General features: G+C 55.0%; 4 protein-coding genes across 8 annotated transcripts; all 4 read right to left on the bottom strand.

Moving 5' to 3' along the window:
- Positions 1-2,142: 2,142 nt before the first annotated feature.
- Positions 2,143-4,284, bottom strand: TMEM95 (transmembrane protein 95). The gene is made up of 7 exons (XM_027518206.1): positions 3,956-4,284; positions 3,673-3,729; positions 3,398-3,478; positions 3,276-3,296; positions 3,063-3,170; positions 2,860-2,947; positions 2,143-2,732 (listed from the first exon to the last, which is right to left on the bottom strand). The coding sequence occupies exons 1-7, from the start codon at positions 4,179-4,181 to the stop codon at positions 2,705-2,707; spliced, it is 609 nt and encodes a 202-aa protein (XP_027374007.1). The 5' UTR covers positions 4,182-4,284; the 3' UTR covers positions 2,143-2,704.
- A 101-nt stretch (positions 4,285-4,385) lies between these two features.
- Positions 4,386-7,138, bottom strand: KCTD11 (potassium channel tetramerization domain containing 11). The gene has a single exon (XM_027518198.1). The coding sequence runs from the start codon at positions 6,422-6,424 to the stop codon at positions 5,726-5,728; it is 699 nt and encodes a 232-aa protein (XP_027373999.1). The 5' UTR covers positions 6,425-7,138; the 3' UTR covers positions 4,386-5,725.
- ACAP1 (ArfGAP with coiled-coil, ankyrin repeat and PH domains 1) lies at positions 4,386-19,404 on the bottom strand. Of its 2 annotated transcripts, XM_027518189.1 has the most exons (23): positions 19,280-19,404; positions 18,688-18,745; positions 15,130-15,249; positions 14,912-14,965; positions 14,771-14,829; positions 14,354-14,537; positions 14,180-14,224; positions 13,981-14,076; positions 13,805-13,879; positions 13,603-13,712; positions 12,389-12,440; positions 12,203-12,303; positions 11,793-11,916; positions 11,491-11,702; positions 10,838-10,907; positions 10,620-10,714; positions 10,348-10,520; positions 9,599-9,771; positions 8,959-9,068; positions 8,766-8,876; positions 8,367-8,416; positions 7,838-8,056; positions 4,386-7,191 (listed from the first exon to the last, which is right to left on the bottom strand). In XM_027518189.1, the coding sequence occupies exons 1-22, from the start codon at positions 19,330-19,332 to the stop codon at positions 7,956-7,958; spliced, it is 2,226 nt and encodes a 741-aa protein (XP_027373990.1). In that variant the 5' UTR covers positions 19,333-19,404; the 3' UTR covers positions 4,386-7,191; positions 7,838-7,955. The 2 variants fall into 2 exon arrangements, with proteins under 2 accessions (XP_027373990.1, XP_027373991.1); XM_027518190.1 differs by lacking the exons at positions 4,386-7,191; positions 14,180-14,224 and having other exon boundaries at positions 7,863-8,056.
- A 625-nt stretch (positions 19,405-20,029) lies between these two features.
- LOC113877754 lies at positions 20,030-23,293 on the bottom strand. 4 transcript variants are annotated; one of them, XM_027518194.1, is made up of 9 exons: positions 22,748-23,291; positions 22,348-22,455; positions 22,170-22,241; positions 21,855-21,940; positions 21,508-21,759; positions 20,945-21,145; positions 20,716-20,853; positions 20,310-20,462; positions 20,030-20,173 (listed from the first exon to the last, which is right to left on the bottom strand). In XM_027518194.1, exons 1-9 carry the CDS (start codon positions 23,239-23,241, stop codon positions 20,115-20,117), a joined length of 1,563 nt encoding a protein of 520 aa, XP_027373995.1. In that variant the 5' UTR covers positions 23,242-23,291; the 3' UTR covers positions 20,030-20,114. The 4 variants fall into 4 exon arrangements, with proteins under 4 accessions (XP_027373995.1, XP_027373992.1, XP_027373996.1 ...); XM_027518191.1 differs by having other exon boundaries at positions 20,082-20,173; positions 20,620-20,853; positions 22,748-23,292; XM_027518195.1 differs by lacking the exon at positions 20,310-20,462 and having other exon boundaries at positions 20,088-20,173; positions 22,748-23,290.
- Between the last annotated feature and the right edge of the window lie 262 nt (positions 23,294-23,555).

Below are 23,555 nucleotides of genomic sequence, written 5' to 3'. Positions count from 1 at the left end.
GAGGACTAAAGAAGATGAGGGGAGCTGCAGGTAGAGAGTCTTGAATGTCAGGATCAAGGGCCAACTCTATATTCTATAGGCAAAGACAAGCTAGGGAAGATTTTAAGTAAGAGATTATAATGGCTAATACTTCATGAGGGCCCATTACATGTTGGGCAAAGTCCCAAGCATTTTATATGAACTGATTTGGACCTCACAGTCATTCTGTAAGGAAAGTGCCACTGCATTGAATTTAAGATATTTTCAATTGTAATATATACCATTATGCTATGACATGTCTTCAATTTAAAATGGGTTCTTCAGAGATGTTAAAATGTAGATCGAAGGAAAAAAGGCCAAGGAATCAAAGAAATACATGATCCGCATTTAAAACAGGAGGAAACAGGAACAGAAAAATAACTTTCCCAAGGTTTGGTATGTGCCAGAGCCAGGATTTGAAATCGGGCAGCCCAACTCCAGAGCCTAAGTTTTCAAGCATCATTTGATGCTGGACAGGAGGGTCGAGTGATGTGGAGTTTTAAGAAGACCAGTGTGGGGACTTCGCTGGTGGGCCAGTGGTTAAGAATCTGCCTTCCAATGCAGAGGGCACAGGTTCGAGCCCTGGTCGGGGGACTAAGATCCCACAAGCAGCAGGCAAACTAAGCCCATGCACGATAACTAGAGAGTCCCCACCCCCACAATTAAGATCCAACACAGCCAGGAAAATAAAGTAAATATTTAAAAAAACAAAACAAAACCAGTGTGGCTGCTAAGGGTACAGAGTGGGCTTTAGGGGAGTTAGCAGAGTCAGATGCACATTTGGGAGACTGGGCTCCACAGGGAGAAAGAGGGTTCCAGAGAGGGCTGGGATCCATAGAGCAGGAGGAGGGGCAGAGAGGAGCAAGGTCCTTCAGAGATGGGCAAAGCTGTTGACCCACTGCATGTTGGGTGTGAGAAGGAGGACAGCTGAAATGCTGAGCCTGGAAAGAGGGCACATTCTTGGGGGCTTGAGACAGCTCCCAGAGACAAAGGAGAGCTGCTGTGGCTGGGGCGTGAGCAGGGTGCTTCTCACCCCAGTGTGGGTGGCAGCGTTGTCCGGTGCCTGGCTGGCAATCACTTAGTATTTATCAAATGAGTGAATGTTTCAATTGTTGTATGAGCTTGGGCATGCCATATGATCTCTGGGTTCCATTTTTCGGTATAAAATGAAAGCATTGGACTAGAATGTGTAAAACAAAATGGAAGATGTTTCCCCAGAAGGGATAAATTACTCCTTTCTCTCTATCCCCAGTACCTTTACAGATTCCCCCAAACAGTGGTTCTAACCCTGGCTGGCTGTAAATTAGATTAACTGAGGCCCCATATGAGACCACTAAACTCCAAATCTCTGGAGACAAGACCCAGCAACAGGTAGTTTTTTTAAGATGACCAGATGACTCTACATGCGGTCTCCCATGTGGCACTAGTGGTAAAGAACCCATCTGCCAATGCAGGAGGCCTAAGAGACGCAGGTTCCATCCCTGGGTAGGGAAGATCCCCTGGAAGAGGGCATGGTAACCCACTCCAGTATTCTTGCCTGGAGAATCCCACAGACAGAAGAGCCTGGTGGGCTACAGTCCATAGGGTCGTAGAGTCGGACACGACTGAAGTGACTTAGTACACACACACGCAGCTGGTTGAGAACTGGGAGCTTCGGTTCCAGTTTGAACTTCAGTATCCACTTTGAACTTCAGTATCCAGTTTGAAAACCATGGGGCTGTGTGAAGGCAAGGATCCCTCCCAGGCCTAGGCCCTTGGACTGTGACTTATAGTTGGAGATAGGCCTCTTCTTTATATGTCCCATCTCCCATCCCCCAAATCCAAACTCCTGATAACCAAGGGACCAGACACCAGGGTTTCTCAACCACACACTGCTGACTGTTCAGACCGGATCATTCTTTGTCCTGGAGGACATTCCCATGCATTTTCAGATGTTTACCAGCATCCCTGGTCTCTAACAATTAGATGCCAGTACTACATTCCCCCCCACCCCCATCAAAACAATCAGAAACATCTCCTCTGGTGCAAAATCCCCACCTCCCTAAGTTGAGAACCACTGTGCTACATGAGCCTCCCTCTCCCCCTGCCCTCCCCAGTTGCAGACAGAGGCCAGGCAGAGGCGGAGGCCATTTGACAGCACGTTTAGTTGGGCCTGGCAGGAGGGAGGCCTCTCTCTGTGGGAGGCTTCACAATGTTAAATGGAAGGGGAGCATGCCAGCAGGCTGACTGCTGTGGTCTCATTCTAGGGGGAGGGACTTTTCCAGAACACTCATTCCCGGATTCCCAATCAGTCACAGGAGGGCCAAGAGGAGTTTCTGGGGCCTGGCAGCCCCCACGTTCCGGGAACAGGCAGAAGGAGATGTGGGAGTGGTGGTGAGCAGAGGGGATTCTTTCCTTCTGTAGATATTTTCCTGGCACGGGGACTGCCCCTGTCTGATTGGTTGAGGGATGAAGGGGAGGAGCTTTCCAGCTGTGGGTGCCTGGGTCCCTGGACCATCTGACACTGGGACTATGGGGTATATCTAAGTATCAGGGTCTGGACGATTGAACCACTTGGGGCTGGACCTAAGGGTCTGGCTGTCCCCCGCCCTCCCCACCCCACCCCCAACCCCAAGAGAGAAGTGGATGTTGTGGGCACACGAGCTCCTTAGAACTGGAGGCTAGGCTCTGTCCTCGTTTTCACAAGTCAACTTTTTGCTTGGAAGTAGTTGTACCTGAGGGAAAACAGAGGGTGGGAGGCCTGGGAAGGGAGGAGGGAAGGGCCACGAGGGCAGGAGGAAGGATGAGGGGGTACTGGTGGGAAGTGGTGAGGCTGTCTCCCGCCCTGATCCCCCAACTCACTCCACCGCGAGGCTCGGGACACCCAGGAGCAGGGCAGTTCCGCACACAAAGAGGAGCAGGATCCGAGCTTCCCAAAGATCGTGACTTCCTATAGGGGACCCAGGAAGCAGTGAGTGATCCCGGGGACCATACCCATCGATGCTGGGGAAGCCTCAGAGCTCAGAGATCTGGGTGGGGGTGAGGCAGAGGTGGGGAGTAAGGACCTGGGAAGCAGCGCTTTCGGGGCCAACAGTACACCTCGAAGCCCTGGCAGGTTGAACAGTTGTACAGGATGGTGCTGCCCCCTGCAGGAGACAGTAGGGCCGGCAGTGCGGCGGGAAGCCTCCGTTCCTCTCTGCTCCCACCGCCCTCCGTGGCTGCTCTCCTCAAGTGCCCCAAGCCCCCGGCTTTCGCTACCCCTTCCCTTTCTTACTCACGGCAGGAGGGAGGGCAGAGAGCTGAAATGAAAGACAAGGCAGGGTGGGGGGCGGATGAGCTCAGCCATACACCCCTTTGCCCAAGGACCTAGGCACCCCTTGGTCCTTCCCCTCATCCGTACCTTCTCTGTTGTACTCCCGGAGCTTGGTCTTTCGAAGCCATTGCCAATATGAAGGGAGTGAGTAGAGAGACCCTTTGATCTCTGGGGAGGCAGAAAGCAGCTAGAGTGCCCAGGGCCTCAGCAGGGATGGTTCACCTCCACCCCTTCACCCAGCACCACCCCATCACACTCTCCTGTCTCCATCTGCCCTCCACCCGTCCCTACTCCACCTCCCCAGCCCCCTCCTTGGTTGTGCCTTCCAAGCCCCTAGGTTGTGCCTTCCCCCTTGACTTCACCCATGACTCTCAGGACTCTGTGAGTCTTCTCTGTGATTTTGTTCAAGGATGCATCATCTGTGGAGATGGGTAAGGACCAGGTGATTCCCTCACTGACCTGGAAGAAGGTTCTGGGCCCTTTCCCAGGGTCCAAAGAAGCTCTCCCAGAGGGAGCAGAAAGTGTGTCCAGAGAGGGCTGTGGACTGAGGAGATGGCTGAGAGGCAGAGCTGTGAGGCCACTTGCAGGCCCCTTGGGGCACAGGGGTGATTGTTGTTAGGCCCATCCCTGGATGTCTGATTTTACCTAAGGCAAAGGCCGAGAATGTCCAGGAGACCTCACAGTCCTTCCACTGGACCTCCATCTGGCTGCAAAGCCGGGCCAGGCGGCCCGACAACTCACGGTCTGGGAAGCGGCAGAAGACACAGGCCTCAACGGCTGCCAGGAAGATCCCACCTAGTGCCAGTGTCCACATGAGGCCTGCTGGGGGCTGCTGGAGGGAGGGCTGGCCCCACCTAGGCTGGGAAGGCATTGGAATGCTCTGTGATCCTGGTTCCAGCCTTTTGTCTGGAGGTTCTAGAGCATTCTAGCACAGCGACACTGCCCCATCTCTGGCTGGGGTAAACTTGGGGCCCAGTGAATTGAGGACTGGAAGAAGATTCTTCTAGTGGGAGATGGATAGAGAAAGCAGGGCTTCTGCTATACCCCCAACCTAGCCCTCAGCAGCTTTCATGAGTTGGTGATTCCAAAAGCAATTTTATTTTTCTTCCTGTAAATCATGACCAGTGATAAATAGTAAGTGACTCCCCAGTGAAGAAGCTGTTTGTGAGTATTCCGTACCCCCAGGGACTCAGAAACCCATGCCTGTCCACATCCTCCCCCACTCTTTCAAACTCTTCTGTTCATCTCTTCTTCGCCCTGAGCAGCCTTGGGCCTTCCCCAGCTATCTCCTAGCAACAGGCTCATGGTTGCCTTAGCAACAGAGTGTTCTATACAGGCCTCCAAGGCCTAGCTAAGCCCAGTTGACTTCTCTTACCTCTCATTAGAAGATCCTAGTGACTCAAAGCTCAGCAGGCCCCTCCTGCCTACGTGGATGTGTGAAGCACATGTGCACACACACCCCTTGTGATTAAACTAATTGTCAGTCTACTCATACCCATACCACAGACACACCTGGTACCAAAACAGTTGCTGGGCAACCCCAAACAGGCCTGAACATGCAGAGGCCACAGAAAGACCAGCACACAGACACCACCTCCAGCAACATGGCTGAGAGCCAGGATGCAGGGATCCACGCATCAGTCAGAGCCACTGGCTGACAGGCACGTACACATGAAGGAAGGAAGGCCAGGACCCAAGAAGATGCCCCACTCCTCCCTGTAGCCAGCCCCACCTTCAACATGGGATTATTTAAAACACCTGGAACTCCAGAGGGACGCTCCAGCCCCACAGTTAATGGGGATTCTCCTAGCTCCCTTATGCCAACCTAAGGTGGGGCGTAGCCCTCCCTGTCTCCCTCAGTGGTGGCTTAGGGCACAGCAAAGAACCTCCCTTCCCATATTTCACAGTGTTCTGACCTCTCATTTGTCAGGCCAGGCGAGGCCACCATCTCCAGGAGAAGTCACAGTCCAGGAGACCACATTAGAGCAATCCAAAGCTCCTCTTTCCCTCAGACCTCATCATCCTTCCATAGTCCTGCTAAGTTGAGCCTGGGCAGAGAAGCATACCTGCTTTTCCTGACTCTGAATACTGAGCTCCAAGCAAGGAAACACCGAAGGTCCCCAGACTCAGGCAGGACCAGCCAGGGAAGCCTCCCCAGCCCTCCTAGGATCGGCTCCAGTCCAGACCCACTGATCCTGTGGGCTCTTGGTGGGCTCCCTCCAGTGTGGGGATTCCTGTCCATACTTGGGCTCTCCAGTCAGGTGCAGTGGGGCCTCTGACTCTCACAGCTCCCGGAGCAGAGCTAGGAAAAGGCCTCAGGAGAATCTTCAACCCCTTTAATGACCAGTTCTTTCTCCCCCCTCCCCCGCCCCTCCCTGAAGTCAAACTGAGGGCAGCATTCCCAGGTCTCAGTTCCTAGTGCCGAACAAAGCGTAGAGATCGGGAGTTGAGCAGGTCTTCAGGATCAGGGAAGACAGAGTCGAGACGGAAGCCATGCTCCAGAGCCACCCGCAGCACCTCCTCCAGGAAGCTGGGTGTGCCCACCACCTCCCGTGGCTCTCCTGGTGCCCCGGTCCACAGTGGCTGCAGCCCTAGTCTGCGGTACTCCACTTCGGGGAGTTCCGCGGGGCGGGGAGCCCATTCCAGACGGAAATGTGGGCCTCCCTCTGCCCTGTCCTCATTGGTCACACCAAATCGGGCCCGCAGGGCACCCAGACACTCAGGGTCGGTGCAGAAGAGATTGGCCCGGAAGGTGTCCACCTGGACAGAACTCAGCTCATAGTGGTGTGGGCCTCGACGAGCAGAGAAGTGCACCAGGCGGGGGCTGCTATCTACATCTGCATGGAGCAGGGCGGCTGTGGGAGCTGGGGTCCCCCGAGAGGCCTCCAGTTCCCGCAGGGCATCCAGGAGGGGTCGGATCTGGTAAAAGTCCGCCTCTGCCCTGAGAAGCGCTGTCTCCCCATATCCAAGGGGCAGGTCTAGGCGGCCCAGCCGGAGGAAATTGAGGATGTGCCGGAAGGCCTTGCCATCTCGATCGATGAAGTAGTGGCCACCTCCCTCGGGATTGAGGTTGGGAGTCATGGGGGTACCAGCCCTAAACATGGCCCCCAGCATGGAGTCTGGGAATCGAGTCAAGGTCTCCAACGTGGTGGAATATAGCGTTCCCCCGACATTCAGGGTCACGGGGCCCCCGAAGGAGGGGGGCGAAGAGGGCACAGGAGGAGGAGAAATTTTGAGGAGTATAGAAGACACCGAAAGAGAAGAAAAGGTAGAACTTCCTGGGTGTGTGCAGAACTGGGTGGTAAGGTTCAGACTGTCTCTGAGTGGGAGGCACAGGTTGGAGTACAAGGCAGCAAGATTTGGGGCTCACCCTAGCTGCCTTGGTGGTGGGGGATGGTTTCTGGGCACAGAGACGCCGGAAAGGTCGAGACAACGGATGAAAAGAGCTGAGGGAAGTCAGGTACGGGAGATATAGATCCGATTCTGGGTGGTCAGCGATTCCTTTCTGTGGTCTTCAGACAGTGGCTTTCCAGAATCCAACCAGCAGGTGACGGTGGCGAGCACAAGGCCGACTCTGAAGGGTCCAGCTTCTCGGGCAGATCGCTGTCACCGTGGGCAAGTCCACGCAGGGCTCCGGGGGCCAGTTTGAGGCCTTGCCTTGCCTGACTCTGGCGCGGGTCCCAGGAGATGGAGGCGAGGCTGATCGGAGCCGATGGCGAGGGGTGCCTCTGTATCGGCTGGGGACCGCAGATGCACGTTCAGTACAAGCTGGGAGTGTCTGAGGACTCCGATGGAAGCAGCCGGGAGTCTCGGGACCGGGCGCCGACGCCTTCCTCTGGTTTCTGCAACCGCTTAAGTCCTCTCCGCCCCCAGGAAGTGGCCTAAGGGCAGAGGCCGGGGGCCCTTTAAGAGGCAGCCCCGCCCCCTGGGCGCCCCGCCCCTCGCCCCCGCCCCGCCGGCCTAGCGCTGCTAGGGTGGTGGTGGAAGCCGAATGGCGAACCAGAGAGACGGGGCCGACAGGCTGGACCAGCGCACGCTAGCGGGGGTGGGGTCCTGAGGGTGACTCAGTCACGTCGTTCCGGGTGTACCCGCGACGGCCCCACGGGCCCCCAGGTGTGCCCGACCTCACGTCTGCAATTCAGTGGACGCCGGCATCTCCTATCCCGCCGCTCAAGAAACTGAGGGCCGGACGGCAGGGGTTGAGGACCTGTTCCTTTTCTGTCACTCCCCGGGGGAATTCCCGAGGGGGCGGGTGCTGAGCATCCACATTCCAGGGATGCCTCCGGGCCAGGGTGGCCTGAGCCCGGATGCCAGCCGCCCCCCCTTCCCAAGGCTAGACCCAACCCACGCCACGCAAGCGGCCTCTGCTTAGCCGGACGGGTCGGGCCACGTCGCCTGAGCTCGCGAGCCCCCGCTCTAGAGGCCGAAGCTCCCACTTCACTCCCAGGAGTTGCCCCTCCATTGACTCCAGTTCAAAAACTCCCAATCGCTCCTGCACCCCAAGAGTCGCAGTGCCCTATATCTCACCAGCCGAAAGGAGGTGGCCAATAAATGAACTTTGAAGAGCAAAGCACAAAGGCTTTAATGGAAAGGGCGGGTGGTAGGGAGGGAAGGGATGGGGGTCCCAGCCCTTGAAGGCCTGGGATCAAAGCGTGTGGAGGTCATGACTACGCCGGCTCAGCTTCTCCGGGTCGTCGGATGCCATGAGGGAGAAATCACGGAAGATGTCAAGATATGTCTCGTCTCCTGCGGGGAGGGAGAAAGGGCTGAGAGGCTGGGTCCTAGCACGAATAGCACAATAGGGACAGCCCGGCCTGGTAAGAGCACGCGCTTCCAACGTGGGTGGAGGAGATGTCTGTACTGTCAGGGCAGCGCCCTCGCCTATTCTTTGCTTTGTTTCAAGGACCTGGAGCGTAGGATGCACCCAATACGTATTTGTTGAATAAATAATGTAATTGATCAATGAAGCTGAGGACAGGGAGTTGGGGACAGGTCACCAGGGGCCAGAAGCCCACAGTTACAATGTTGTGCAGGGCGGAGGGGAGGTGTACTTTACCAGCCTGGCCCTGGGCTGCGTCGGCCTCCCGCATTTTTGCCAATCGTAGCCTGAAGGGGGAGAGGATTAAGGAATGAATGACATTCTCACCCCACCCCCACCCTCACCTTCCCATCCTTTGAGCTGGGTTGTTTCATTCACCTGTTTCCTCAGGGTCTAGTACTTTAAAGATGCCCGACAATTAATGAATAATGCCTCTCTCAGAATAAATCCACCAAGGAAGGTGAGTTTACCCTTCCTACTCCAAGCCTCAGTCAACACCTGGAGGAGCCTTTCTCAGTCTGGTCCAGGAGCTGGCCCCGCCCCTCCCCAGGCCCCGCCTGGCAAGCTGGGGTCTGGCGTAAGCCCCGCCCAAGTGGATAGTGTAAGCGCGAGCCCCGCCTCCCCAGGCACCCTCACAGAGTGACGATGTCAGCGTTGGCTGTTTCCACGGCGATGGTCAGGGGGTCTCTGCCTTCAGAGTCTCGAACTCCTAGATCGGCTCCCCGTTTCAGAAACAGGCAGGCCAGCCTGGACAAGATAGCCAAGTTCAGCCGGCCCCTCACCCCGTCTGGAGCCTTCCTCCCGAGGCCATCATCCCTGTTGTCCCTACCCCGTGTGGCCAAGAATTGTCGCGTGGTGGAGCGGGCCCCGGCCTTGGTTGTCCACCTGGTTCACGTTTGCCCCGTTCTGGAGGAGAAACTCACAGGCCAGAAGAGAATTCTGCATGGAGAAATAGAGAAGGGGGAGAGATGTGGCAAATTAGAGACAAATTAAAAGATATTTTGGAGTCGGGTCAGTTCAGTGGTATGGGATGGCAGGCTCTGCTTTTTTTTTTTTTTTAAGCTTTATTTATTGGCCACACCACGGGACACGTGGGATCTGTTTTCTGATAAGGGATTGAACCTGCAGCCCCTGCCTTGGAAGCACAGAATCTTAACCACTGGACCACCACCAGGGAAGTCCCTCTGCTCTGGCTCTTTACATGTATTACATCCATAGTACAACCTAATAAGGCATGTTATCCCTATTTTACAGATGAGGAAACTGAGGCACAAGGAGGTTCACAGCTGTAAGTGGTGAGGGTCTGGATCCAAACCAGGTTTCTCAGCCTCCAAATCTCACCCTCTTAGCAATCAGGCTCTACTGGTTATCACTCCCTAGGGGCTGGGGAGAGGGTTAAGAGCTGGGACCAAGGTCAGGAGAGGGAAGAGAGACCGAAGGTGGTGTAGGGAGGTCACCAAGACTCTCACAGCAGCTGTGGCCTGGATCAGCGGTGTGGCATTCTCCTGACCCCCGTTGACCCAGTTGACATCGGCTCCATGGGCAAGGGCATCAGCCATGGTGGGAAGGGATGGAGGGTGCCCAGCAGCTCGAAAGAGCAGGGCCCCAGGGTGCAGGCTCTGCAGGTCCTCAGAGGGGGGCTCTGTGAAGGGGAACCAGCTATGAATCTGAGAAGAAAACCCTCAGTACAGACCCCTGACATTGTGACGGGATAGGTCACTTCTCAATTGTGGGAAGGACTCCAAGACCAGGAATTGTGGTGGGGGGTGATGGAAGGTGTGAGAGGATATGGCCAGGTGCCTAGGCATATAGAATAGTCACATCTTTCACTTTCTTCCTGTCTGACCACCTCAACTGGAGGGGATGTTGAGGGTGAGCTGATAGTCAACCTCAGCTCTCTTGATTCCCTCTCTTCCAGCCAAGCTCTCACCCTCATCCACAGGCCTCTGGAGACCTTCACTCATTCTCCTGACTCATCTTAGGTTGTTGGCACCCTCACACAGCCCTTCCTGCTTCCTCCCAGCCCCATGGTCCTTCCCATCCTTCACTTTAATCCCCGAAACTCTTGCCTTATAAAACCAGTGCTGGTACAGTCTGGCCCCCTGAACATTCTCAAGGGGAAGACCTGGACCCGGGACTCTGTGCCTCCCCACTGGGCTTGGCACTGTGCTGAGTGCCCAGCAGGCACTCACAGATGCCCAACCAACCAACTGTATACCTGGCTTGGATCTGAAGCTCCCCGGCTTGGGCCTGATAAGCCCTGGCTTTGGGGGCACAGGAGGATGTCCCCTGGGGGGCCCCCGGCCACCTCTTCGCCCTCGAATCTCAGGAAGCTTGGTCAGGAACTTCTTCTCCACGTATTTAGCATGAATCCAGGCCTCCTTCTCTTGCCTGGCGGGGGAGTGTTGCAGGGGAAGGAGACAGTCTTTCCTCCTCTCGTCCTGGGCCCTCCTCCCTCCCTCCCCACATGGAGGGTGGCCCCAGCCTCACCGGGAGCAGCTGGGCCCTGGCTTCTTCACAGCCATGGCCTCCACTCGGGCTTCATAGATCTGGTTTATGACGACATTTCCCAGCTCACACATGAGCTGCAGACAGCCCAGGTAGAGGCAGAGACAGACAGGTAGGGTGTGGGTGAGTGTCTGAGCCCTCAGGACTCTGAAGCCCTGCCCTTACCCCACCCCCACACACTCAACAGCATCCCAAGTCACCTTCACGAGTTCCGGCTCCCATGAGTCAAGGGTCAGAGACCGGACTTTGGAGAAATGAACTCCAAGGCTCCTGGAGAGCAAGGGGAGATATGTCAGGCCCTCTGTGGGGGCAGCTGCTACTCCTGAAAAGACTTAGGGGCAAGGTCCTGCGTGCGGGGGCCCAGGCGGAGGCGCTGGGCCAGGAGGCAGAGGGCAGCCAGGGCCACGTGGTCTTGACCTGGATGGAGCTGGATTCCGCCTGTTCACCATTCCCTCTCCTCCCTTCTCCTCATCCTCTCCAGCCACCTCCCCTCTCTCCAGGTATTTTGGCCTGGACAACTCTTGCCATGCCACTCCCCTCCCCTCTCCCCCCCTGAGGGCTGTATAGACCTGCTAAGGCCTCATAACATCATCTCTCTCTGCTTTTCATCAGCTCCCCAACCCTCAGCAGTCCTGACCCCACCCCTCCTCCAGACAAGTCGATCAACTCCCCTGGGTGTCCTCCTGCCCTGGCCAGACCAGGATACCGAGGGGCTGGGCCCACCTGGGTCCACCTTGGGCCCCACAGGCTCAGCCCAGGTAACAGGCAGAGTGTGAGAGGAAACCCAGGCAAGTCTCCCGCCCCCAACCCAGGAGGAGCAGGGGCCCACGCTTGGGACCCTGTGGGGAGAGACCTGTGAATGCCAGAGCACTGAATGCAGAGGGTGACGCCGAGGTTGATGCTGGCCCACTCGGGGGCAGGCTCCCGGCAGTCACAGCACTGGGCATTGCCGTCCACGCTCTGCACCTGGGCTGCCACGTGCCCCACTCCCCCAGGCTCCCTTCCCCTGGTCAACCCACCAGGGCCCAGGGTGGCAGCGGAGCTTATGGCCAGGTGTCCTGAGCCCTGGGGGGACAGGGGAAGAAAGAGTGACTCTGAGGGAAGGGATGTCCTAGCTCGCTGGGCAGCCCAGCCCTGCACCGCCAGTTAAGGTACCTGGCCTAGACCCCGGGGGCTGTCATCAAGGCGAGCCTGGCTGAAGGCTGTGGCGATGCTGCTCTGCACGGCGCTGACCCACAGCTGCATGAGGCGCTCTGAGTCAGCCTGCAGGAGGCAAGACCTGGACCAGAGGGGAATGGAGAGCAGGGAGAGAACTGAGGCTTGGGGAGTCAAGTGGCAGGATGAGCAAGCTGACATTCAGCAAGTGTGCGGCTGGTGCCAGTCATATGGAAATACCTCTGCACCAATTGGTAATACCCTTCTAGATATGCCCCTTTGCCCTATACTCTCCTCCCCAGTCAACCACCAAAGGGTTAACATCTGGGGCAGCATGAGGGGCCTCCAAGACCCTTGCCAGCCAGTAAGATTGAGACACACAGGCCATCAGCCCTGGGCACTGTACTCACTTGCTGGGGGACACAACCTCAAAGCAGAACCGTCTTTCTGAGTCAGGACAGAGCTTCACTGTGCAGAGACGAAGGTCATCCACCACCACGGTCACAGGGTCCTGGCGGGGGGAGGGCAGATGTCCAGGCAGCCACAGCAGGGCTGAGTCCTCCTGGGGCCCAGTACCCAGGACCCAGCCTACTCACCTTGTACCTCTTCTGATAGACCAGTTGGTTGCTCTGAATAGTGAACCAGCGTCTGGAAGAGGTGGAAATAGCATTTGTGATGTGGGGGTAATGGCTCAGGAGAGGGACAGGAGGAATATGGTGCTCTCAGCTTCATAGAATCTCACTGAGAAGAGAGAGTCCTGGGCTGCCCGTCCCAGGAGATGCTGCAGAGGAGGGGCAGCCGGGGACCTGTGAGGGGTGCTGATCACATCTCAGCACCCAGTTGTGATAGACTCACAAAGACAAGTTTCCAGCAGATGGCAGCAAAAATGCTTTGTCTAATAAAATAGTTACTACAACGTTTTGGCAAATATAAGTATCTTGGAGAAGGGGCTCCCTTTCTTAATTTGCACAAAGATCTCTCAGGGGCCGGCGGTGGCCCTGGAAGGGGAAGGGGTCACGTCAGAGCAGGTCACCACCCTGCTCCACACCCTCCCATGGCGCCCCACTTCCCTCAGAGCACAGCCAACGAGGCCATCATGATTCACACCCTGTTAGCTCCACCTGCATCTTCTACCACTTCCTCCTCCCTCCCTCTGTCCACACCCAGGGCCTCCCCTCTGTTCCTGGAACCCTCCAGGTTCCTCAGGGCCTTGGAAGGGCTCCTCCTTCAGCCTAGAACATTCTCCCCCTAGATATCCTTCCAGTCCTCACTCAGCAGTCACCTTTCCAGGAGGTCTAGACTGACCACCCTACTCAAAGTCACAGCTCCTTTCCGGCTGTGTCCACATTGCTTCTTTGTTGTTTTTTGCCTATGGTATTCTTACCGTCTAAGATAACACGTAATTCACTTAATTACCATATCACTGTGTATCTTTGCTGATGGAATATAAAGTCTCTGAAGGAAGCAGTGGGGTGGGGGGGTAGGGGCAGTCTGTCTGTTTTTCCTGGCTGCATTTAACACATGGTGTGTGCATGCATGCATGCTCAGTTGCTTCAGTCATGTCCGACTCTTTGTGACCGTATGGACTATAGCCCACCAGGCTCCTCTCTCGATGGGATTCTCAAGGCAAGAATACTGGACTGGGTTGTCATGCTCTCCTCAGAGGGATCTTCCCAACCCAGGGATTGAACCCAGGTCTCCTCTACTGCAGGAGGATTCTTTACCCAGTGAACCACCTGGGAAGACCCATTTAACACACTATAACCACTCAAAAAAACCCCCAAAACCGACTGGGATGTTCACTCCTCACCTGCTCCAGGTCTTAAATGCATTGCTGGCCCTTTTGAAGAGATGTCCTTCCATGACCAAGCCACCAGGCCCCTCCTTTAGGCTTGGCTCTGGCTCCTCCCCACCCAGCTCCTGGGGGCACAAAAGTGTCAAAGGGCAACTGAAGTGAGCAGAGACCAAGGCCCCAGGGTCGTCCGCCTCCTGTCTGCAGCCCCAGTCCTCACCTTCTGTTTTAGCAGCACATGTCTCTGCTCCATGTCCCTCTTCTCGCGGGCTGAATTCAGGACCAGCTGGTGTAACTAAGCACAGGAAGGGTATCTCAGATGGCCCCACCCTCACCCAGAGTCATCTCAAAGCGCCTTCCCTCCCTCTTCCACCTTCCTGCTCCCTGGGGCTCTACCTGGCCACCCAGCTCCTTGCGATACTGGGCCAGCTGGCTCAGCTCCTCGTGGCCCTGCTGGAAATGGGTAGCCTGGGCCTCCACCAAACGCAGCACCTGGGGACAAGGTGGGCAGGAGGCAGACCCTTCTCTTTCCCCGGTCCCTCATGCTATCAGCAGGCTCCTCCCCACCCCCACCCCCACCCCCACCTCGACTCACAAACTCCATGATGTCAAACTTCCTCTTGTCCTCAATCACATTGATCTGAGAGCCCAAAAGATCTCAGGTCAGTCTTGAAGACACAGACCCCACCCCTCCCACTGCACACCAGTGACTCCAGACTCAAGGTGATTGAGGCCCTGGTACCCCAGGAGGACAGGTAGGGGCAGGCACCTGCAGGGCATAGTCCAGGGCCCGGCCCCGGTACCCAGCTCGAGCAACCTTCAAAGCAGCTCCAGCCTCTTCTGCCTCCTGGGCCCGGCGCCTGGGAACCTCTGCATTGTGGGTAAGAGCAGCCTCCAGGCTCTCGGCCCCCCGCCAGAAATCCCGGCCAGCCTCTCGGAAGCTCCGGAGACCTCTGGAGGTGTAGGAATAACACAGAATTACCCATACACTCACTGACCCCAGCAGAGAAATCCCTAAGGTGCATTCACAGCCTTGTAGCTATGGACACTCAGGACTTTGAGGGGATCCTTGAGATAGGGGATAATGATCAGGCCACCAGAAGCCTCCAATCTCACAACTCCTTTATTCAGGGAGGCCCCCATGGCAGTGGGAGAGGCCAGAAGACTGGTTTCCTTCCCAACTCACTCCTTGACCAAGGTCTGAATTTGCCGCTGCAGTGTGTGCTGGGTGGCGTCGAGAAGCTCCTGAGGGAAGCAGAAGTTGGCAGGTGGGGGGTCAGGACCACAGACTTCCTTGCTCCCCCCACCAGGCCACCCCCCAACTTACAGCATGGCTGTCCAGCTTATGGCTCAGGCTCTGAGTGAATTTGTCCAGACACTCCTAGGCAAGAAGATGCAGAAAGAGAGTACCAGACAAGGGCAGTCGGGTCCTCCCACCCCTAGACCCGGGACCGGCAGACCCCAGACCGACTCTTCCCTCGCCTTCCCCAGGGTCTCTTCCACATCCCAGACCCCACCACAGCCTGGTCTAGACCCTCCACATACCGCCATCATGGGCTCTGGTGGTCCCAGGTGGGCAAGATCACAAATGCCCACGATGAAGGCCCGGCTGGCGGCAAGGTAGTGCCGCCCACTTTCCAGGAGGCCATTCCCCAGTTTGAGGAGCTGGGAAACAACAGAGCAACAGGGAGTCGTGCCGGTACTGCTCCTCTCCTGTCTGACTTGTCTCCCCTTTCCCAGGGCTGTGCCCCTCCCTCCCCAACCTACACTTCTCTGTGGCCCAGTCTGGTTTCTAATACACACAGCTGCTTTCTCATCTTGGTTTCTTTCCTCCCACTGCTCTGGGCCTGGATCAAAATTCCTCCCAGTCTGACAGCGGAGCCAGTCGGTTTCACCTCCTGGACATCTCTCCTGCCCTGCAACATCTGCTTGGGTCCAGAGTTCCCAGAAACGCCATCCTCAAACACTGTCTGGCCCTCAGGATGAAACCTGAGCTTTATCTGCTCAGTATTAAATTCTACAGAAATGGGGGATACCCTGGCTGTCCAGTGGTTAGGACTCTGAGCTCTCACTGCCAAGCGCGCAGGTATGATCTCTGGTTGGGGAATTAAGACCCACATGCCTTGCAAAAAAAAAAAAAAATTCTATACAGTATTTACTGTCTGGAGGTGTCCATTCTGTGCTTAGTGAACATTTCCTCATAAATAGTAATCAGTCAGCCAGGCCATAGGGTCAGAGACGGTGCTCTTAGGGCCTATTCTGTCTGGCCCTAAATTACAAACAAGGAGGCTTAAAAAAAATATATTGGAGTACAGTTGCTTTATAATGTTAGTTTCTGCTGCACAGCGAAGTGAATCAGTTGTTTATATACATAAATCCCGTTTTTTAGATTTCCTTTCCATTTAGGGCACCAAAGACCACAGAATAGAGTTCTCTGAGCTATGCAGTAGGTTCTCATGAATTATCTATTTTATACACAGTGTTAATAGTTTAAATATATATGTCAATCCCAATCTCCCAGTTCATTCCACCTGCCTAGGAGGCTTCATAAACAAAGGACGAGTGATTGGCCTGAGGAGGGTCTCTGGGAGGCCCCTGTGGCAGTAGGAATAGCCTGAAGACTGGTTTCCCTCCCAACTCACTCCTTGAGGTGGCCGACTGAGAAGCCAGAGCTAGGTTTTCTGACCCCTGGTTCTTTTCACCTGCAGAAACTGCATGGCTCCTAGAGATGACACCATTGATTCCACCCTGAGTCACTGTATCTGGGAAGGAGCAAGAGTTGATGGAGCCTGTCATTTCAGCCTGGGGATCTAGAGACCACCAGGGCAGTTCTATGAGGAAATCTTGGGTAGCAGGGGCTCAGAAAACATGGGCTACAGAGGTTTGCTCACGGAACTTTTGTTGAACTGAAAAACACTTTTTCAGGCTAGTGAAGGCTTCAGGGAACTATAGCTTGACTTGAAGATGGCTGGCAGGGTCAGTAACAGTCAGGAAACAGACCACGATCAAATTTTATCAGATGTCACTCTTGGGTGTCCATAATAAGGGACAAGGACCCAGAGGATCACAACTCCCCTGGGAGACTGAGTGTCCAGTTTTTCCTTCTTCACCCTGCCTGCCCAAATAGTTGAATAAGGAACTTTCAGAAGACTGAACTAGTGACAAACTGGTACATCCATACAATAGCACGGGCTCAGCAATGTAAAAGGCATGAGCTCCTCATCAACTATTAATGAACTGCTGATAACTACTGATAAGCCACAACTTGAATAAACTTAAAGACATTATTTTGAGAGGAAAAAAAAGGCCAATCTTGAAAGGTCACATTCTGTATGATTCCACCTAGATAACCTAGAAATGAGAAGTCTAGAGATAGAAAAGAGATGAGTGGTTGTCATGGATAAGGAAGGGAGTGGGGAGGGAGGGTACCATTACAAAAAAACGGCTCAAAAGAGTTTCTTTGTGATGATAGGAGTTTTGTATCTTGAGTGTGATGCTGGTTATAAGAATCTATACATGTGATAAAGTGCCACAGAATTATACACAAAGATTTTTTTTTAAGAGAGTATATTCAGGGATTTCCCTGGGGGAGTCCAGTGGCTAACACTCTGTCCTCCCAGTGTTAGGGGGCCCAGGGTCCATCCCTGGTCAGAAACTGGATCCCACATGCCGCAACTAAAGATCCCATGTGCAGCAACTAAGACACAGCACAGCTAAGTAAAGAAATGATTTTTTTTTTTTTAAGGGTATATGCAAAGCAGGTAGAATCCAAGTGAAGTCTTTAGACAGCTTACTGTATCATGCCAGAAGCAATTTCCTGGTTTGAGCAGTAGACTACAGTTATGGAAGATGCTACCATTGGGGGAAGCTGGGAGATGGGTACCTGTGCTTCTCTGTGCTATTTTTGCAACTTCCTGTGATCTGCAATTAGTTAAAAATAAAAAGTTTAACTTAAAAATGTATGTATATATTCATGTGTACAACTGAATCACTTTTCTGTACACCAGAAACTAACAATGTTGTAAATCAGCTATACACCAATTTAAATGTATCTATTTCATTAATAAATGTATCTATTAGTTGGTTACTTACTAACTTTCAGGTCATGGCAAAGGCCCTGGGGATTGAGGCGGGGCAGGGGAGGGGGAAATGTAAAAGTCCCTCATGATACTTTCAGTCCAGTAGGGAAAAGTACACACGAAACAAACTTGGCAAGTGGGACAGACACAGGCTAAGGGAAGCCCTGTGACTCCCACCTTTGCGTAATCCTCACTCCTTGTGTGTGGGTGAGTGAGGATTATGCTTCTCAACACATGGCAAGAGCAATAGGATGGCGCCCCCAAATGACAGAGGTGACGGATTTGCCCCATGATCACATTCTGATATAAACTGATGGCATCTTGTCAGCACACACTTGGGAAAGCCTACTACTGGCCTTGAAGAAGACACAAGCTGTTATGAAATAAACTGCCTATGGACAGGGCCCCGGGCCAGGGAACTGTGGGTGGCCGCTGGGAGATGAGGGCCTCAATCCCACAACAGCAAGGACTGGAACTCTGCTTTGAGCAGAGCAGAGCACAGTTAAGCTGTGCTGACCCACGACTATGCTAATACCTGTGCACTATTTGAAGTCACGGAATGCATAATCATTTGTTATACAATAGAAAACTAATACAGCAAGTAAACGCATAACATAGTTGAGATAAATGCTGTAGAGGGGAAAAAAAAAGCCAAATAAGGGGGATGGGAGTCTGCTGCTTTTGTAAAGAGCAGCCAGGAAGGCCTGACTGCATCATGTCAGTGTTTTACGGATTTGTTGCCCACAGTCTGAGAGCTGCCTGAGGGCAGAAACTTCTGGGGGCTCAGGGTCCCGCATAACTCAAGTCTTCAGAAGCAAGTTCACAGATGAGTCTTGTTTTCCAAGATTCCGAGCTCCTTAAGGATACAGAACCACCTTTTGGTTTCTCTGTAGCCCCCAGTATCTACCCAACCTGGTTAACATTCAGTAATCTCCAGAACTTATACTTGGTCTCTACTTTTCTCCCTGGCCCTACCCCTCTCGTCTCACTCCCACCCCAGGTCACCCCTCCACATTCGGATCACCTTTTCCAGCCGGGTCTCCAATTCTGACACTTCGGCTTCCACCAGCTCGACAGAGGCTCTGGGAAAGGAGGGACAGTGTCACGGGAACAGAGCTTGGGCCTATCTGGTCTGTCCAGTTGGCAGGGTTAGGGGCTGGGGTTGGGGGCCAAGGGTACGGACATAAAAAGGTGATGGGTTAAGAACTTCCCACCCACCCGCTCTGGCTCACTCACTCTGCACAGTGTGGGAGCTACTAAGGCCCAGGCCAGAGCAGGAAGGTAGAAAGAGGGTGGATGTGGCGAGGGCAGGAAGTTGCTAACCGCCCAGAGCAGGTGCTGGGGGAGGGGAGGGGTCCCCAAGAGAGGGAGGAGGGAGTGCCAGCTCTGGGGTTGAGAGAGGCTGGAGGGACCCCCTCCACACTGGCAGAGGGTGGCGAGCATCAGAGCACGGGATTTGATACCAGAGGTACGGCTTTGACTTCTAAGCTGGATCTCGCCCCTCTGAGACCTACGCCCTGGAAAGACATCCTCCGTCCGACATGGGGAAGGTTGTGTATGTTAGGGACTGTCGGACCTCCCCACCTCTGCCCCTGGACACCTGTGTATACACTTACCGGAAGCGGGGTGAGTCCTTAAGACACTCCTCAAAATCCAGCTTGACCGTCATCTCAGCTAGACCCGCTCCGGGGCCAGTGGGCCCTCGGGCCTGGAGGGTGGAGCTGCAAGTACAGGCACTCCCCTGGCCTGGGGACGTGCTGATGAGGGAGGAGGGAAAGTCCTCCCCTGGGTAGAGCCTGGGGGTGGGGGAAAGGATTCTTTCCCTAGGTGCAAGGGGTGTCCTAGGAGGAGCTCTCACCCCTCACTTTCAGGCAGTGCTGGGAGGGGTGGAGGCGGGGCCCAGGGGTGGAGAAGGGCCTGAGATCAGAGAAGCCACAGCCCCGCCCTCGGAGACTATCTACAGTCACCTTCCTAGGGCCCTGGTCTCTCTCCGCTTGGTCTCCTTCAGTGGTTGAGTCGTGGAGGCCTGAGAGATACAGGTTCAAATCCTGATTGCCTAACCCTGGGCAAGCTGATTCCTCAGTTTCCTCATCTGAAAGATGGGGACGATAACTCCTACCTCCAGGGTGGTTTTTTAAAGACAATACTGGTAAGTGTGTGGTTGAATCACACAAGTCATTGTCAGCCCACTGCAGGTGGGTCTTCCTGGGCTCCTGGGTGCCTGTTGAGTCCAGTCCCCCTGGCTATGCCAAGCTTTTTGCTCTGTTCTGCCTGTGGTTTCCTGCACGTGAACTTTCATCTCTGCCCCCGCTCTCCTCAACGACAGCTCAGGATCAGCCTGGGACCCCAATTCACAGCACCTAGACTCCTGCTCTTCTCTTTATTGTCTACCCCGATTGACCGAGGGTGGTGAGGGCAGGGAAAGTTGGCTCCCACCCCATCCCCAGCTGGCTACAGTTTCCATTGTTTGGTTTCCTCCTCCTGAGTCCACTGGAGCTGCAGGGTTTCATCTGGAAGAGGAGGGGCTGGGTTAGTGGCTTTCTTGCCACAGGCAGAAGATGTGGCCACGATCCCCAGACTCCCTAGAACCTACCCACTCAGCCCCTCGCGCTCCCCGGCCATCCCCTTGCCCCTGCTCAGGCTCACGTCTGTGCTGGTTTTGGTTTGGGAAGTTTGGGTGACTTCCAGGTTCCCTCTCTGAGCCTTCCATGCTTTGCCAGTTCAGCCCTTTGGATACCAGCCACTGACACCAGTCAGACATTGCTTGGGACCCACTATCTTTGGAGCACTGGGCAGTACCTGGAGCAGGGTAGGTGGCAGAGAGGAATCAGGGAGGAGGCATGGGGGCAGCGGTGGTACCAAGCTGGGGGGCTGGTACCCATCCCTCTGAGCCTCCCTGGGTCCTCTCCATAAAATCCACATTGCACACAAGAATGTGGAAGGCCTCTCTCATCACCTTTACCGATCCGCTGGCCTGAAGGGAGTCGGGGGTTGGGAAGATGGGAGCTTGCCAAGAGCCAGGCCTGGTGAGATGGTGGCCTGGTGCCCTCACCAGGCTTCGATGATGTCACTATCACTTTCTGGGAGCTCTCGGTGGCCTGGAAATCCTGGGAGGAGCCTCCTGTGTGGTCCACCAGACGGACCTCAGTGCCCATGGGACTCTCAGTCACCCAGTTCAAGTTTGTGGAGCCTGCAAGCATCAGAGGACCAGGGTTGGCACACCCATCAGTCTATTGGTTCTTAGCCCTCCCGCTCCTGGGCTGACCCGGCTGAATTCTCACTGCTTTGCTGCTCATCTTCTGTGTCCTCCTCAAGCTCGGGGTGGGGCCAGCACCTTAGGTATCTTCCTTTGCTGTAATACTCCTTGCGCTGCAGACCAATTTCCTTCTCCAACACCACAGTGGTGGATGAAGTTGGGGACAGATTTATGAAAGCAGGGGAAGCTGAGGAATCACCCAAATCAGTCTGAGTCATAAGGACACCTAGAGAATACAGGGCACCAGCTTCATTGTGACCCCTGAGCAGCCATGAGAAGGTCAAGCCTCAGGTTCTCATCTCACTTCTATCCCCTCCTCCCATTTTAGAAAAACATCAGTGACCTTTCCACCCCCTCAGAGTTCTGTTGGGCTTTCTGTTCCTCCTTCCCAGCCAGCCTTCCTTGGGGCCTATCCTGATGGGGACCCTACCCCAGCTGCCCTCTGTCTACCTTGGGGACACCAGCCAGCACGACTTCCCTCTTAGGCAGCAGGGCCCTGGGCTGACACCCACTGAGGAAGACAAGCTATGGTGGAGAAGGTTCTGGACTACAATTCCCTTGGGTGTCTGGGGCCCCACCATAGCTAACCTTTGGCTTCTAGGATGTGGTTTCTGGCCACCAGGCCAATCTGGTCCTTGACTCCTCCAGTCATTCTTCCTGCCCCACTTCTTTCCACAGGCCTGGGCTCTGAGTCCAGCACTGCACCTCGACTGCCACTGCTCATACTCACGCTACCCACACTGCTGTTCTCGCTATTATCCAAGGGAGGGTTTTTCTGAGGTTTCAGGAACTTTCCTTCATTGTAGTGTGCCTTGCGGCGCTTTTCAAAATCATCGGATTCTGTGGGCCAGTGTCAGAGCATGGCTTTCCTGCCAGGCTCTCCACTGAGCTCTCACTCCACCTCCCCTTCCACTTAACCCCACCCCTCATCTCACGTGTCTTGGAAAAGCTGTCTGAAGACCCCGAGCTTCTGTTATCGCTGTACAGGACCTTGGGGCAGAAACTGTCCATTGCTGCAAACCTGAAGGAGAGGGAGACCAGTTATGGGCACAGAGAGAACAAAAAATGGGAGTATGTGGTAGCTGGGGCCAAGCTGGCTGACTCCCCCACCTTGGCCTGAGTGAGTCCTGATCCAAATTGTAGTACCTCCCATTTGGAGAGCCAAAAAGCAGAGCTAGCTCAGACCCTAGTTCAGGGGTGGAGGGGGCAGGAGGCCACAGGTCCCTACTGACCTCTGGCAGGACTCTCACCTTTCTGCTAACTTCTCAGGAGTCATTGCATGAGAGGTCCCGGCAAGCAGGTCTTCATCGCTGTCTTGGAGCCTGCAAGAGAGGGAGGAAGCAATGCCTCAGAGCGGGCAGCAGGCACTCCCCTCCTCTGAGTAGAGAAAAGAGTAGGAGCTGAAGGGCTAGAGCTGCAGACTCGCACCTGTGGAAGGGCGTGCTGGGCTCATCCACCTTCATAAAGCCATAGTTCTTGTCAGCAGGGTGGTAGGTCGCCAGGATATTCATTTCATCCCAGTGCTGAGACTTTCTCCTTCGGGTGAGGAAAGGATACAAAAGAAGGGCAGAGTACTCCCTCTTTCAGTTATTCAAAACCTTTTCCGACCTGTAGGAGGCTGGGGTGGGGTCACACCTGACGATAATCACGTGCTATGTAATCAAGGATTTATCCTGTACCAGCCGCTCTCTCAAAGGCTAGGAACCTCGGATTTCCCACCCAATTACCCCCACTTACTCTCACTTTTAGTTCTTGAGACTCCACCCCCTTCCCCTGCCTTGGCTTCCTCCAGTGTCTGGAATCCCTTTCTTCCTCCCCGGCTCCTTACTTCTCCGCCCCGGGGGATTTGTGCACCATGATGGAGCTGCTGTTTTTTAGGATGCTCCGGGGACGGTCCTCACAGGGTCTGTCTTGGCGCGTGCAAGTTGACTCGGATAGCGTAATGTTTGCCGAGTTGTACACCCCAGACGCCCCGGACCCCGGGTTGAACGTCCCGGATACACTGGTTCCAGGGAAGTGGGGATTAAACCCGACAGGTTGTGTACGGGACCCAAAGCTGTGGCCCGCGACTTCCCCAGGATGCTGGTTGAGCCCGGAACCGAGGACTGCTGTCCCTCCGGAGGGCTGGCTAGAATCAAGACTGCGAATTATAGTTCCCCCATTGTGCGTGGGAGGCCCAGAACCGTGAAACATGGTTACTCCGGAGAGCAACCCGGCGCCTGACTCGACTCCTCCGATGCCTCCTGGCACCCCGCTGATACCCCCACCAGGGGATTCTCCATTGAGGCCGCCAGCAGCCCCCAGACTTTCCTGCTTCTCCATGGCCCCACTAGGGGGCCACTCTCAGCTACCTCGCCCCGCCTCCCTGCTCCACATAGCCCCGCCCCAGGCCCCGCCCCCACCGCGGCGGGAGGGGGACACTTGGGCGAGGTCTGGGTCCCCTCCCCCACCGCTCCCTGGAGCCGTGGGGGGCGGAATCAAAACTGTTTAGGGACCTCCGACTGGAAGCCTCTCAGGTTGCCCCTCCCTTTCTGTCCCACCCTAAAACCCTTCTTTGTCTCTGGGATTTGTTCCCGCCCTTCTCCCCCATCTCCACTCTCATCCGAATTATCCAATCATAGTCAGGTGTCCAGAAA

This window comes from Bos indicus x Bos taurus, chromosome 19 (genome assembly GCF_003369695.1).
Source record: "Bos indicus x Bos taurus breed Angus x Brahman F1 hybrid chromosome 19, Bos_hybrid_MaternalHap_v2.0, whole genome shotgun sequence".
NCBI lineage: Eukaryota > Metazoa > Chordata > Mammalia > Artiodactyla > Bovidae > Bos > Bos indicus x Bos taurus.
This window is presented reverse-complemented; position numbering and strand designations above follow the sequence as displayed.